Source organism: Exophiala oligosperma (genome assembly GCF_000835515.1).
Source record: "Exophiala oligosperma strain CBS 72588 unplaced genomic scaffold supercont1.10, whole genome shotgun sequence".
Taxonomy (NCBI): Eukaryota; Fungi; Ascomycota; class Eurotiomycetes; order Chaetothyriales; family Herpotrichiellaceae; genus Exophiala; species Exophiala oligosperma.
The window spans coordinates 1,039,785-1,052,180 of record NW_015622827.1 but is presented as its reverse complement, the minus strand read 5'-3'; the positions used below and the strand labels follow the sequence as shown (position 1 = coordinate 1,052,180).

At 50.3% G+C, this 12,396-nt stretch overlaps 3 protein-coding genes across 4 annotated transcripts; 1 reads left to right on the top strand and 2 right to left on the bottom strand.

Annotated features, from left to right (window-relative positions):
• The first annotated feature begins 42 nt into the window (after positions 1-42).
• On the top strand, positions 43-4,113 carry PV06_09550. 2 transcript variants are annotated; one of them, XM_016411004.1, is made up of 3 exons: positions 43-604; positions 651-678; positions 734-4,113. In XM_016411004.1, the coding sequence occupies exons 1-3, from the start codon at positions 177-179 to the stop codon at positions 2,603-2,605; spliced, it is 2,328 nt and encodes a 775-aa protein (XP_016258811.1). In that variant the 5' UTR covers positions 43-176; the 3' UTR covers positions 2,606-4,113. The 2 variants fall into 2 exon arrangements, with proteins under 2 accessions (XP_016258811.1, XP_016258812.1); XM_016411005.1 differs by having other exon boundaries at positions 43-678.
• Positions 2,571-4,067, bottom strand: PV06_09551 (uncharacterized protein). Its single transcript, XM_016411006.1, has one exon. The coding sequence runs from the start codon at positions 3,951-3,953 to the stop codon at positions 2,757-2,759; it is 1,197 nt and encodes a 398-aa protein (XP_016258813.1). The 5' UTR covers positions 3,954-4,067; the 3' UTR covers positions 2,571-2,756.
• A 5,666-nt stretch (positions 4,114-9,779) lies between the features above and the next one.
• PV06_09549 (uncharacterized protein) lies at positions 9,780-12,162 on the bottom strand (the record flags this gene model as incomplete). The annotated part of the gene is made up of 8 exons (XM_016411003.1): positions 9,780-10,035; positions 10,119-10,160; positions 10,219-10,707; positions 10,774-10,949; positions 11,068-11,294; positions 11,353-11,550; positions 11,602-11,958; positions 12,012-12,162. The coding sequence occupies 8 exons, from the start codon at positions 12,160-12,162 to the stop codon at positions 9,780-9,782; spliced, it is 1,896 nt and encodes a 631-aa protein (XP_016258810.1).
• Between the last annotated feature and the right edge of the window lie 234 nt (positions 12,163-12,396).

The following is a 12,396-nucleotide window of genomic DNA, read 5'->3' as shown; positions in this document are numbered from 1 at the left end:
ACAACTCATGCTCTTCTCGCTTTCTTGACTCTTCCATTTCAAGCACTAACCCAGGAATAATGCGAGATTCGACCTTGGTGGCGGACATGAACGCGCCAACACTGTGAATTGTATTTGGAGGTGTATACACAACTCACGACGATCGTGTCGTGAGTTTTCATGACACATTCAGTGGCATGAGCCCACCTGTTAGTCCGAGCGCTGAACGACAGCCAGCAACTACTCAGGCCTGCGTCCGATGTTCTGAACGTAAGGTCAAGTGTGACAAGAAAAGCCCTTGTACGGCTTGCCTAAGATTCGACTTTGAATGTGTCTATCGGCCACGAGGTCCTCGCAAGACAAGGAAACAGTCCACTCCTCATCGGGCCTTGATTCAACGCCTTAAGAGATATGAGTCTTTGCTCCAGGAACAAGGGATTGACGCTGGTGCAAGTGTTGAAACGCCGACAGCACGTAGCGAAGATGCATTGGAGCACGGCAGTCAATCTTCGACAGTAACGGCGTCTCACACGAAAACTCCAGTGCCGGAAATCATTTCTGAGCCCGAGCAAATTTCTTCTTCACGACTTGGCCAAAATGCTGGGAATCTGACTTATCTGGAGAGGTAAGTCTTACTGCTCTGGGGCGACCTTACTCTGATCAATAGCCAGTGCTCTCTGGACAAGGGCAGCCAAAGAGGTAAGTGCGCTCTCAGCTTTGTATCCGGATACATCAAGGCTCACTACCGTTTTAGTTTCCTAAGCCGAGCACCACTTTCGACAATGTGTCTGATCAGGAAAGCGATGATGAGAACAGTGATAGTTACAATTCTGATTTCTTGTCGGATTTTTCGGGGCCTACCCACGTCGTCAATATGACGCATCCACCGAAGGCACACATCCTCGCGCTGTGGCAGACTTTCAAGGACAATGTCGACCCGCTGGTGAAGATTGTACACGCGCCAACAGTGGAGATACTAATTCAAGAGGCAATGGCCAATCCGGACCGGATATCGCGGAGTTTCGAGGCCTTGATGTTTGCTCTCTACAGTCTCGCGGTGTTCACGTTGCAAAACGAGGAATGCGCCCAGAAATTTGGCGAGACACGACAAATATTACTGTCGAGGTACAGAGCAGCAACCAAGTTGGCCCTCGTGCGTGCCAAAGTGTTGCGCACTACGAATGTTGTTGTTCTCCAGGCTTTCATCTTCCATCTTTTCTCAATCCGAGACACGTGTCATCCTCGCACCTTGTGTACTCTTACGGCAATGGCCATGCGGCTAGCTGAAGGCATGGGTATGCATCGTGATGGACGACTTCTTGGATTGCCCCCTTTTGAAGTGGAACTCCGCCGGCGAATCTGGTGGCAGTTGAGTTGGTTCGACTCAAGAACCTCGGAGCTCATTGGCGCGAGGAAATTCCAAAACACTGCGCTCGATGGGAAAAGTCCTCATCTTCCATCAAATATAAACGATGAAGCTCTCCTCCCAGCCATGAAGGAAACTCCAAAAGCTGCGAACCGTGTGACGACTTTGGCACTTTGTGCGATTCGCTGGGAAGTTGCAGGCTTTTGGACAAAATACGTTAGTACGAGACGTCAACAAGGGTTCGAAGAGGGCTTCTGGAGCAACACTCCCTCGCCAGACAGCATGAAGGTAAGGGATAATATCATCAATGACCTCGAGACAAAATTAGAGACCAAATACCTCCGATATTGTGATCCCTCAGAGCCAGTCCAGCTCATGGCTATGATGTTCGCTCGGGGAAACATTGCAACCATGCGGTTCCTTTCGCACCACCCTCGCAGATGGGGTTGCTCCGAGGTTCCTGAATCGGAGAGCGACTTTGTTTGGAAACTATCTACTAAGCTCCTCGATGGCCATATACAATTGTATACGATCCCTCAGCTTCGCGGCTATACCTGGCACACATCGTTTTATTTTCAATGGGAAGCACTGGTCCATGTTCTTGACACGCTACGTGCTAATCCTCTCTCTCCGGAAAGTGACAAGGCTTGGAAATTAGTCGGTGCGACCTACGACTGGAATCCTGACTTTGTGGGCAACAGCAAGATGCCACTGCGTGTCGCGGTAGGTGATCTCTGCCTGAAAGCATACAAGGCTCGCGAGGTCGCATTAGAGAAGCAAGGATTGCCATTGCCACCGCCGCCATGGTACATACTCAAATTCCATCAGCAAAGAGAGAAAGCAAAGCTTCGAAAACAAGATCAAGAGAAGAAAAGTCAGAGTGCCGACCTTAGCCTGACACGGCCCCTTCACGCGTGCAGTCCCGTTGATTCTGGTCAAGGATATCCGAGACTAGCGGACAGGGGTTACACTGGCTTGCAGCAAGGTGACGCAGCTTGTCACCGTCTAGAGTCCGCATTTGTTCAAACTGTTAATGGTGAGCAGACACAATTGTCTTTGGACGACGACAAGGTATCGTGGTCTGGACATTGCCTCGATGACCAATCGCATGGGGTTCCGCTGGCGGTCACAGAAACCCCTACTCAGAATCTCAATTTGTTACTTGATCAAGACTACAACGCGGAGAGCTGGATGAACGAGACGTTAGACTGGACCCAATGGGATACTTTGTTTGGGACTCCCGACATGTTTGGCGGGTAATGTTACCGCATCTCGCACTACCAAAATCAACAGGTGCACCGTGATCATTATTTGACGCTTAGCTTCCACCACTTCTTTCTCAGATATTGCTGTTCTGAACCGAAAGCAACTTCGGCCACTAAATTACTTCTTAAGATACGAAGTCATCTGGTCAGGATTGTGGCAATACCTCGCGTAGCCATCCATCCACCTCCTGAGCCAATCGAAGTGTGTTATTGCCTTGACAATGCACATCGGCACCCGTTTCAGCATTGAGCTCGACGAAGCTCTTCTGGCTGGACAGAATGGCCAGATGCCATTCCTTCGCCTGTTTCTTCCACACCGAACCTTCTTGCTCGCCGATGACCGACAGGAATGGTATCGAGACTTTTTCTGGCTCTGCGCATACACCATCCCACTGCTCAGCCAGATCTGCTATGTCAGACACACCAGCTTTCCATCCGAGCACCTCGAAGTTTTTCCGTGCGGCATCCGAAAGCATAGCGCCACCACCTCCAGGCAGTCCTTTTGCGACTTCTCTGAACAAGTCTCCGGGACGGTAAAGCGGGGTAGTCGCGATAACTGCTGCCAGTCGCTGCTCATCTGCTGCCGCCCGGCAGGCGAAGTATCCGCCAAGACTCATTCCGAGCAGGGCCAACTTACGTGGGTCTACATGCATGTGGCTGATCAAGTGATCAATCACTGCAGCGATGGACCGTTCAGCCTCTTTCTCCCAGTATAGTCCCTGTTCCTGTACGAGGCCCTGGCCCGGCAGATCGACCAAGGCCACTGAGTAGCCTCGGTCAAACAAGTGGCGTCCTTGCGACAGGAAACGATCCTCATGACAGGAATCTGCTCCACCTATCACCAACACTGTGGGGGCATGAGGATCACTCGCCTGGTAGAAATACCCGGGAAGATTGCCATTCTGATAATGGACAGTAAAACTTGTGAATGGAAAGGCCAATTCTGTCATGGCCTGGGCGAAAAGTTTCTGATGAGTGCGGAACAGCGACACGAAGCGCTCGCCTGGACCGACGAACTGCCATGCCAGCCGGTAGCTTGCAAATGCCTTCAGCCGTGTCTCACCTGCGGCTCGGGTCCAGCCACGTCGTTGCCATGTGTCGGCTTGCGCGTTCTGTGCATCTCCGAGGCGTGCGAATGCTTTCGCCCAGGAGTCCACATCGCCGTCGATGATTTGCGATGCTGCGTGAAAAGCCTCGCCGACAGACAACCCCCCTGCCGAACCCCATCCAAGGGCTCCGAGGAAGAAGAGATCCATGTTGGGATCGGTAAAACGATACCGCTGGCGAAGGCGCTGGGTTGAGTAATCCTGATCACGGGGTGATGAGTCCTCCTGACTTGCCATGTCGATGCTTTGTCTTGTTCTACTTTAGGTCTCTTTGCCTAGCGTCGTTGACTTTAGATGGAAGAAAACCTCTCAGACTCCAAGAAAATAATTTAGCTACAGTGTGGGTATGAATTGCAAAGGATATAGGGACAATGTAGAGAGAGTTCACCATGAGGCCCTGATGTGATCGTCTTTTAATATATACGCGAATGGTTCCGGGGCAGGCGAACACAACCAATGGCCTGATTATGCTGTGAGCCCCTCGGAAATTCAAACATATCATTGTCTAGGACGTTCGAAACTACACCCGACCCGGCCCGCCGTCGGCCGATCGGGTGTCGTGGACTTTTTGACGCCCGATCGGACCCCGGCGTGACGCCGCCACTGTGCTCAATGGGCTCTCTCCTTCGATTTCTGGCGCTTACTACTCTATTATCAACTTTTCAGCTAACCCAGCAACGAGTACGCAGTACCCAAGACCATCCTGAGGACCTTCTGACCTCTCTCATCTGCATCGCGTACCTCCCTCTTGATCAAACCATAGCTTGGGAAGTTGCGGCCGCTTTTATCACCTATGGTTGAAATGACACAAACTCATTCGAGTGTACTGCTACCAGGGCACTACCTTATTTTAATTATTACTCCCTCCATGCACGAGTGAATGAAATTTTGTGGTATGGAACAATTCGAAAAGGATATGTAGCAGTTACCAGCGAACAATTGACCACCGCCATTCGAGGTATGGGCACGAAATTGCGCATGAGATGCATTGACAATTCAGGTACCAAACCCAAATTTGCTACCCTCGAGCCTGGTACAACAACGCTTCTGGAAACTTTTCAATTATATTCTAGAAAAGTCCTCACTGCTTGGTACTTTTCCTCCTAAGCGACAGGTCGAGCTTCCACGAAGCGAAGGCCACATAAAAACCCCTATATGGTTGACCGGTTCAGGAATTCCACCTCCATACACATATCCCCCCATCACCTTGTCTCTCTGAATTTGGAGGTTATTTTGCAAACCGTTGGCCGATCTCGATTCTCTTCTTGATCGAAGCATCATTCTCGCCCGATTGAAGCCTCTTGACCAGATCCTCGGGGTCAAAATCGGTGCCGATGGGGTTCCGTGCAAACTCCTTCGATCCCAAAAACCGTGCAACTTCTTCAATCGTATCAAAATTGTCAACCTGAGTCTCCAGTTGGTTGCCGTCCGGGTCGAGGTAGTAGATGGACGTGGTGGGTCCGTGATTGATGCACCAGAACGGCAGGAACCCGTTGGCTTTGCGCTGCCTGTAGGACAAAGCAAGGTCTTCGAGTCTCGTGTACGTGAAGGCAATGTGCTCTAGCCCGCATGACCGTGGCTGTTTTGGGCTTGTTTCGGGGTCTTGGAGGACCGCGATGCGGTGATGTTCCTCGTCATAGGTGAGGAAGGAAATAAAGTCGTTCTCGAACGATGCGTGTGCACCCAGGAACGTCTTGTAGAAGTCGACCATGGGCTTTAGGTTGTTGGTGCGTAGGACGACGTGGGCTAGGTACGAGGGTCGTATGACCTGCTTCCCTGCGTTGTCATAATCAACACTCATGGTGAAAAGTGAATAGATCTTTTACAAGAGTATGTGACTTTGATGCGGAATTACGCGTGCAACTGCAGAGCTTACGAATGGTATGTTTTCGAAGAGAACGAGAGGTCGACCTTTATAATATGTCAAGCCGTGGAGGGACGCGCAGCATCTCTGAGGATATCATGGGACCCAACGCAGATCCGGGAGGAATGGTCTTCCAGCTCCGCAATTACATGTCCGGGGGTCGTTGCGCTGGAGCGGAGTGGAGCAAGCCCCTGGGAGGTTTCAGCCTGACGAATCAGCAACACCACATAAAAACCGAGGCACGGAAGGATGAGAGATCGCCCCAAGTGTGTCATTACTCTGCCCGCCTCGCGTTCATCATTGTGAAGGCAGTGGTGGTTTTGTCTTGACCACGGAGGTGTTGACAAAGGTAAAATCACACAGAAATGGAGTACCCGTGCTTACATGAAACAAAACCCTCGCTCACGTAGCAAATTTATATCGAAGTCATTGAGACCTCCAAGTTCTAACACCCAGAGATCAGTTCCAAAACATCCGACATGACTTTGACATCGCCCTTCAATCATCTTGTTCGTTTTGAGAACGATTCTGGTGAGGTCATGTACGGCGAGGCAGCTGCGGAAAGGCTTGATTCTCTGGTCGGATCCACGGTCGGCGTGTACTCTGGTGATGTACCATGGGATTCTTCGTTTCAAAGAACAGGCAAGAAGGATGTTATCCGCAAGGTCAGGCACAGCTCATCAGTTCTCACGCTGTGACTGTCTGTCAGGAATATTGACTCCATCAGATCCTTGCACCCTTGCCACGTGTGCCAATATTCGTCTGTGTCGGCCTTAATTATAAGGCACATGCGGCCGAAAACAAGGTACTGTAACAGTGTTCTTTCGAGTGGACTTTGGAGCTTAGTTTCAAGCAAAAGACAAGGATACCGGAATTTCCTATTCTTTTCAATAAGCCTGCTGGTATGTCTCATGTGTTTGAACACTTTGGTTTTGATCCAGTAACGCACAGTGCTGAGCGTGTTTCAAGGTTGCCTCGCGGGGCCGACGGACGATGTCCTCATTCACAAAGACGCTCAGTTTCTTGATTACGAGGTAGGCGAAGCCAGAACATTTCATGGCCATGGCTGATTCAGAAATTCCACAGGGAGAACTATGCATCGTTATTGGCAAGAGATGCAAGAGTCTGACTGAAGATGAAGATCCTCTTGATTATGTTCTCGGTTTCACCATTGGAAACGACGTTTCTTCTCGATACTGGCAGATGCCCGAGAGATCTGGTCAGCAAGCGAGCTACTCCAAAAGTTTTGACAACTTTGCTCCCCTTGGACCTGTCATCTGTTCGACTGCTCAGATGCCTGCACCAGATCGCCTCACTTTGGTCACCACTGTCAACGGAGTGGAGCGACAGAGAAGTAGCACAGTAGACATGATCTTTAATGTCCGCGACATCATTAGGTTTGTGTCGAGAGGGCATGCGTTGGAACCTGGCACGGTCATCATGACCGGCACCCCCGGCGGAGTTGCGGCCTTCATGCAGCCACCGGCGTGGTTGCAAGATGGTGACATTGTCGAGGTCAGCATTGACGGGATTGGCAAGATTCGCAACAAGATGGTGTTTGAGAAATAGATGTATTGGTCAGAGATTTCCTAAATAATACGCTCATGGTTTGAAAGTTGCTTATCAGCAGGAATAACCTATGGACCTAGCCTTGTGCATACACAATATCTAGCTTGACTGACCACGATTTTGGAGTATCTTTACATCAGTGTGCAATGGGAGTGGTTCCTTCCAATACCACATCAGCCCAGGAAGAGTGTCAGGCGAAGTCCCTACTCTCTCTGTCCCACGGAGAATCGTCTGGATCGATCCACGGGTCGTGGAACCTCCTCTTGCCATCACTCTAACTGCTCACAACTCGGTAGCATTACATTAACCTTTATATCATCTCTCCAGTGCGATATGTCGACAGAGTAGTGGCTGGGAGGGAGGGTTTAGCGCCCATGGACTGACTTTTCCGACCTGACTGACCTCCGAGGTCGTGTCTAATGTGCTGGGAGGTCTCCAGAACGACATTCTTGGTCCATGGGGTAGCTCTCATCCATGGCATTCGTAGACCGCGCGGTTCGAACACCTCCGACCTGCAGAAGAGGATTCGTTACGCATGAGTCTTTGAATTCCCCACGACGCCGCCTTATATTCTTCACAAGACCTCAATTTCCATTCATTGACTTCAGCAATTGTTATTCATGGCTCTCACCGACAGTATCGATCATGGCCCGCGGTTTCCCCACGGTGTCGCGTCGAACGAGAACCTACAAGCTGGGGACCTTCCTGAATCGACCAAGGTGTTGATCGTGGGAGGCGGACCGGTGGGGATTTTGAGTGCGATAGCAGTCGCCAGGTACGGCTTGGAAAGTGTCGTTCTCGAGCGTCATGCCACTAGACTAGGTCAACCAAAGGCCCATGTCATCAATCAAAGATCCGTCGAGATCTTACGACAATATCAGTTAGACCTGACGTCGTTGAAAGAATTAGGTCTGTCTGACGAAGAATCCCGAACGGTCACATTTGCCTCTTCCATGAACGGAATCGAGTATGGAGTGTTGGAGACCAGTGTGAGCGATGCCCAATCCAAAGCTGCGTCTCCCAAGACCATGTTCAACGTCGCTCAACCACTTTTGGAAGAACACCTGTTGAGAGCGGCCCTGAAAACCGGCAAAGTCAAATACCTACGATCTCACGAGTGGGAAGGATGCACGACGTTGGAAGGGGAGGATGAGGAGGAGGATCACCCTGTCACTTTCAAACAAATCAGGTCAACTGTCAACATACACGGAGTTGACGGTACGAGTACACAGAGGAGCATCATCACAAGTGAATATTTGATCGCCTGTGATGGGGCACATGCCAGATCTAGGGACGTTTTGAAAATTCCCTTTTACCCTCTCAACGGTGGACCTGAAGTTGTCTTGCATTATGCTTCGGTCCACTTCAGTGCGGACCTGTCACACTTTCGACCTGGCTTGTTATGGTTCATCCTCAACCCTGCTGGAATAGGTATTTTTATCGCCTACAACAGGAAGAACAGTTGGGTTTTTAGTGTTCAATATGATCCCGACATAGTTCCTCGTGCAACTTTCACCTCGGAATTCATGAAAGAACAAGTGTTCAAGGTATGACAGCCCCCTCCCAAAAGGGAATTAACAACAGTTGTCTTTCTGACAAGTGAATCAAGGCCGTGGGTACTGTCGTAGATGACTACAAGGAAATAGGAATCACCCTGTGGAAGACGTCTCCCAAGATTGCCGAATCGTATCGATCGCCACGCGTACCCCGTGCATTCCTCGCTGGTGACGCAGCTCACTCGTTCCCCCCGACCGGAGGATTAGGCCTCAATACCGGGATAGCGGACATTCAGAACCTGGCGTGGAAGATTAATGCGGTAGAACGGGGCTGGACGTCGGATGAAAACTTGCTTTTTGACACGGTCAGTTCGGAAAGACTCGCCGTCGCGCAAGACAACTCGAAACAGAGCAAGCTGAACGAGGAGAACATCCATCGCCTCGTCAGAACCATCTTCAGACCAGGAACGACGGCTGAGCAGCTCTGGGCCGACCCAAAATCCCGAAAGGACATACAAGACGCCATCGAGCGTCAGCGGGATCACTTCCACTCTCTCAACCTGGTCCTGGGTTACGCATATGGTCCAAAAGGGGGAGGAGACCAAGTCCGCCGTGGACCATCGGATTATCAGAAAGAATGCGTCCCCGGTGGCCGACTGCCGCACGAGTGGGTCAAAAGGCTCAAGACCGACCACGCAGGTGATCGGAATCGTGTTTCGACCTTGGACTTTGTTAATGGACACGAGTTCGTTTTGTTCACGTCGCCTGGGCTTACGACAGAGCAAAAACTTGATATACGAGGAGTTCCCGTACTCGTGGTACAGTTGGGGCGGGAGTTTGTCGACTCTGTGGGAGAATGGACTGGGATGATGGGACTGAGGCAGACCGCGGCTGTACTTGTCCGTCCAGATCAGCATATAGTCGATTCGGTGACGAACATGAGGGGCGTTGCAGAGTTGTTGACTGGATACCTGAACCCGACAAAGATATAAGATACCTGATCGGATTTCTAGCGTGGAAAACTATAGGAGAATACAGGGTTGGTACTCTGTTGACCCAGTATCTAAACCCCCAAAAGGGTTCGTAACACCATTCGTCTCGTTTGGGTCTCACTGAACAACGTTCCTGGCGCTGTCATAAAATAGTATCTCTCCTCGATGAGTCGACGGGGGCAGATCCACCCTCTACCAACCGCTCTGCCACCTTGATCATTTCGCCTATCGTACTTTTCAACGTCGAACTCCATTCACACGAGAACGAGTCGCGCTCGATGTGTATCACGGTGGCCCGGAGATGTTCTAGGTCAGCTTTTGCTGCGATTCGTCGTGGGTTCTCACAGATTGCTCGATATAAGACGGCAGAGGCGGCGACGTAGTGGTCTGTATGAAGACTGTAGAAGACATTGAATTAGGCTCCGGCCCCGGGGAATGCAAAGTTTGTCCATAAAAACCGCCGGAGGCAGAGAATACTCACGCAATAGGGAATAGCCTTCCACCGGTGCCACAGTCGGCGATACTATAAGACAAATGTCAGCTCTGGCCCAGGGAAGGTGCCTGCACGACTCCTCACGGACCTGTTTGCTGTTTGGACAAATGAGCGGGATGCCGACAAACATTTCATCTCGGACAATTGGAGAGAACGCCTATGACGTTCGTCAACCGCGTCTGAGTTCATGGATATCGCCATGATGCAAGCCCAATGAACGGCCCTTGATAAATTAAAGTACTCGAGATGAAGAGGGGCAATGAGCATATAAGAATCCAAATCAGACACCACATCTTGGCCAGGTTGATGGGAGGTGGGGATCTGTTCTTTCCACTGCACAAGTAAATCGTCGAGATCATTCAGCGCATCTAATCGAGCGTCGGTCGATATGCAGAGGCTACTGATGGTCGAAAACCGGTTACAGTGTTCAGTCAGTCTGGCGGTCCATCTGTGGAGGGCCGAAGATAGGTCGCTGGTGTGCGGCGATATGTTGTGGTCGGGACACATGGGGAGAACTTCGACGTCGTATGTCAGCTCGCGGACAGCAGTAGGTCTTCCCTCAGACATTGCGACGAATCTGAACTCGTTAGATGCATGAGTATGCTTGAGTTTCCTCGTTCTGGGTCTTTCAAACAGAACTTACGTCTCGAAACGAAATGTAATCCACCATAATTGAGACCTGAACTTGATCTCTTCTGGAGCAAGGTTGAAATCTCGGGGACTCTTTCTATGCAGACCAAGTGATTGGCACAGACGGATGCTGAGCCCGCATAGAACCGATGCCAGATTCACCTGACCATTGAGTTCGAAGAACATGATCTCGATTCAGTCAATGCGAGAACGCACAAAACAGCCAAGGGCCATATGAGAGGGGACTTGCAAGAAGCAACATTACTTGTAATGTAACCAGACTGGATTCAGTCAACTGACTGTATACCAACGTACATGCTTTCTGGAATACGTCCCGGGCGAATTGATCTAGAGGCGACGAAGATGCAGAGTTCGTCCGATCACTGGCTGCGCCAATGGTGATGACCAGGCAAAACAGAATGTAACTCGACACGGGGTGCGTCTTTTGACTTGGGTCATATAGTGCTTCCCAGCTAGTTTGGAAATGTTGTTCTCGCACGACGGGGTAATAGATGTGGACGTTGTTGAAATATCCTGTTTGCCAGAATCTGAGCCAGGCCCCTCCAGCAAGTTAATTCATGGACGCCCTTACCAGCTATGCACATGGCGGCCAAAGATTTTGCTGGAAGCTGCTCAGCAGAAAGCTGAATGGTCTCATCTGCGTCCACTCTCGCAATGTGCTTCCCAGCTTGCACAAGCCATTCGAAGTTCAAATTCGACGTGAGATGCGGGTATTTTGTCATTGATGTACGGATGGAGCTTGCAAGCGTTCCTCCGATTGAATTCCATCCTGTCTCTTCGTAAATCTCAGCTCTCAGAGGCTGCGCACGAACGGACTTACCTAAAAAGCCACCTCTTCCCTGGTCGATGCCGATGAAAAGACCTGGTGGGATATAGTTCTGCGAGACCTCTTTTCTGGAAGTGGGCTGTAGTGAATCGATACCAGAGAGTTTGTTCTCGTGGGGATGGTAAGGGGAAATAGGTGTCGTTTTTGAAAATGGAGTTCCTGCTTGTTCTCGTTGACGACTCGTGGCAGGAGTGCTCACAGATCCTTTTGCAAAATTTCCACCAGGTAACGGATCGGGAGAGTCATTTATCAGGTCGCCCAGGAAAGAGAAGTCGTGAAAAGGGACATTTGACCTCAGTACTTCGTTATCAAACAGCTCATCAAGCTGCATATATTGCTGTGAACGATCATCTACTTCGGCTGTCAGTCGGCCTGCTGTCGTGGAGGAGAGGGTTGACTTGAACAATTCAAAGGCTCATCAAAATTTGTGAGAGAGCTTGCGGTCACATCGCCATGGCCTGGTGGCATATTAGGTTCTTCTGGTGGGTTGAGGAAGTAAGATGTGTTCCCCATACGTGTAGGAGTGACCGATGTTTCGTTTTGGTTCGATGCCATATGTTCAACAGTACTTGCCGAAGGCTCGTCTGTTGATTGCCTTGCTGCGCTTCCTGAACGAGAGCCTCCTGACTGTATGCATTCTTTCTGGTAGAGCTTGCAGTTCATGCATGGCCTTTCATTATACGTGCATTTAAGCTGATTTGATCAGATCAGAGATGAATCATCCGATGTCAAAATAACGGACGTACTCTTTTGACACGACAGTTGTCGCAAGCAAGCAAAGTTGATTTT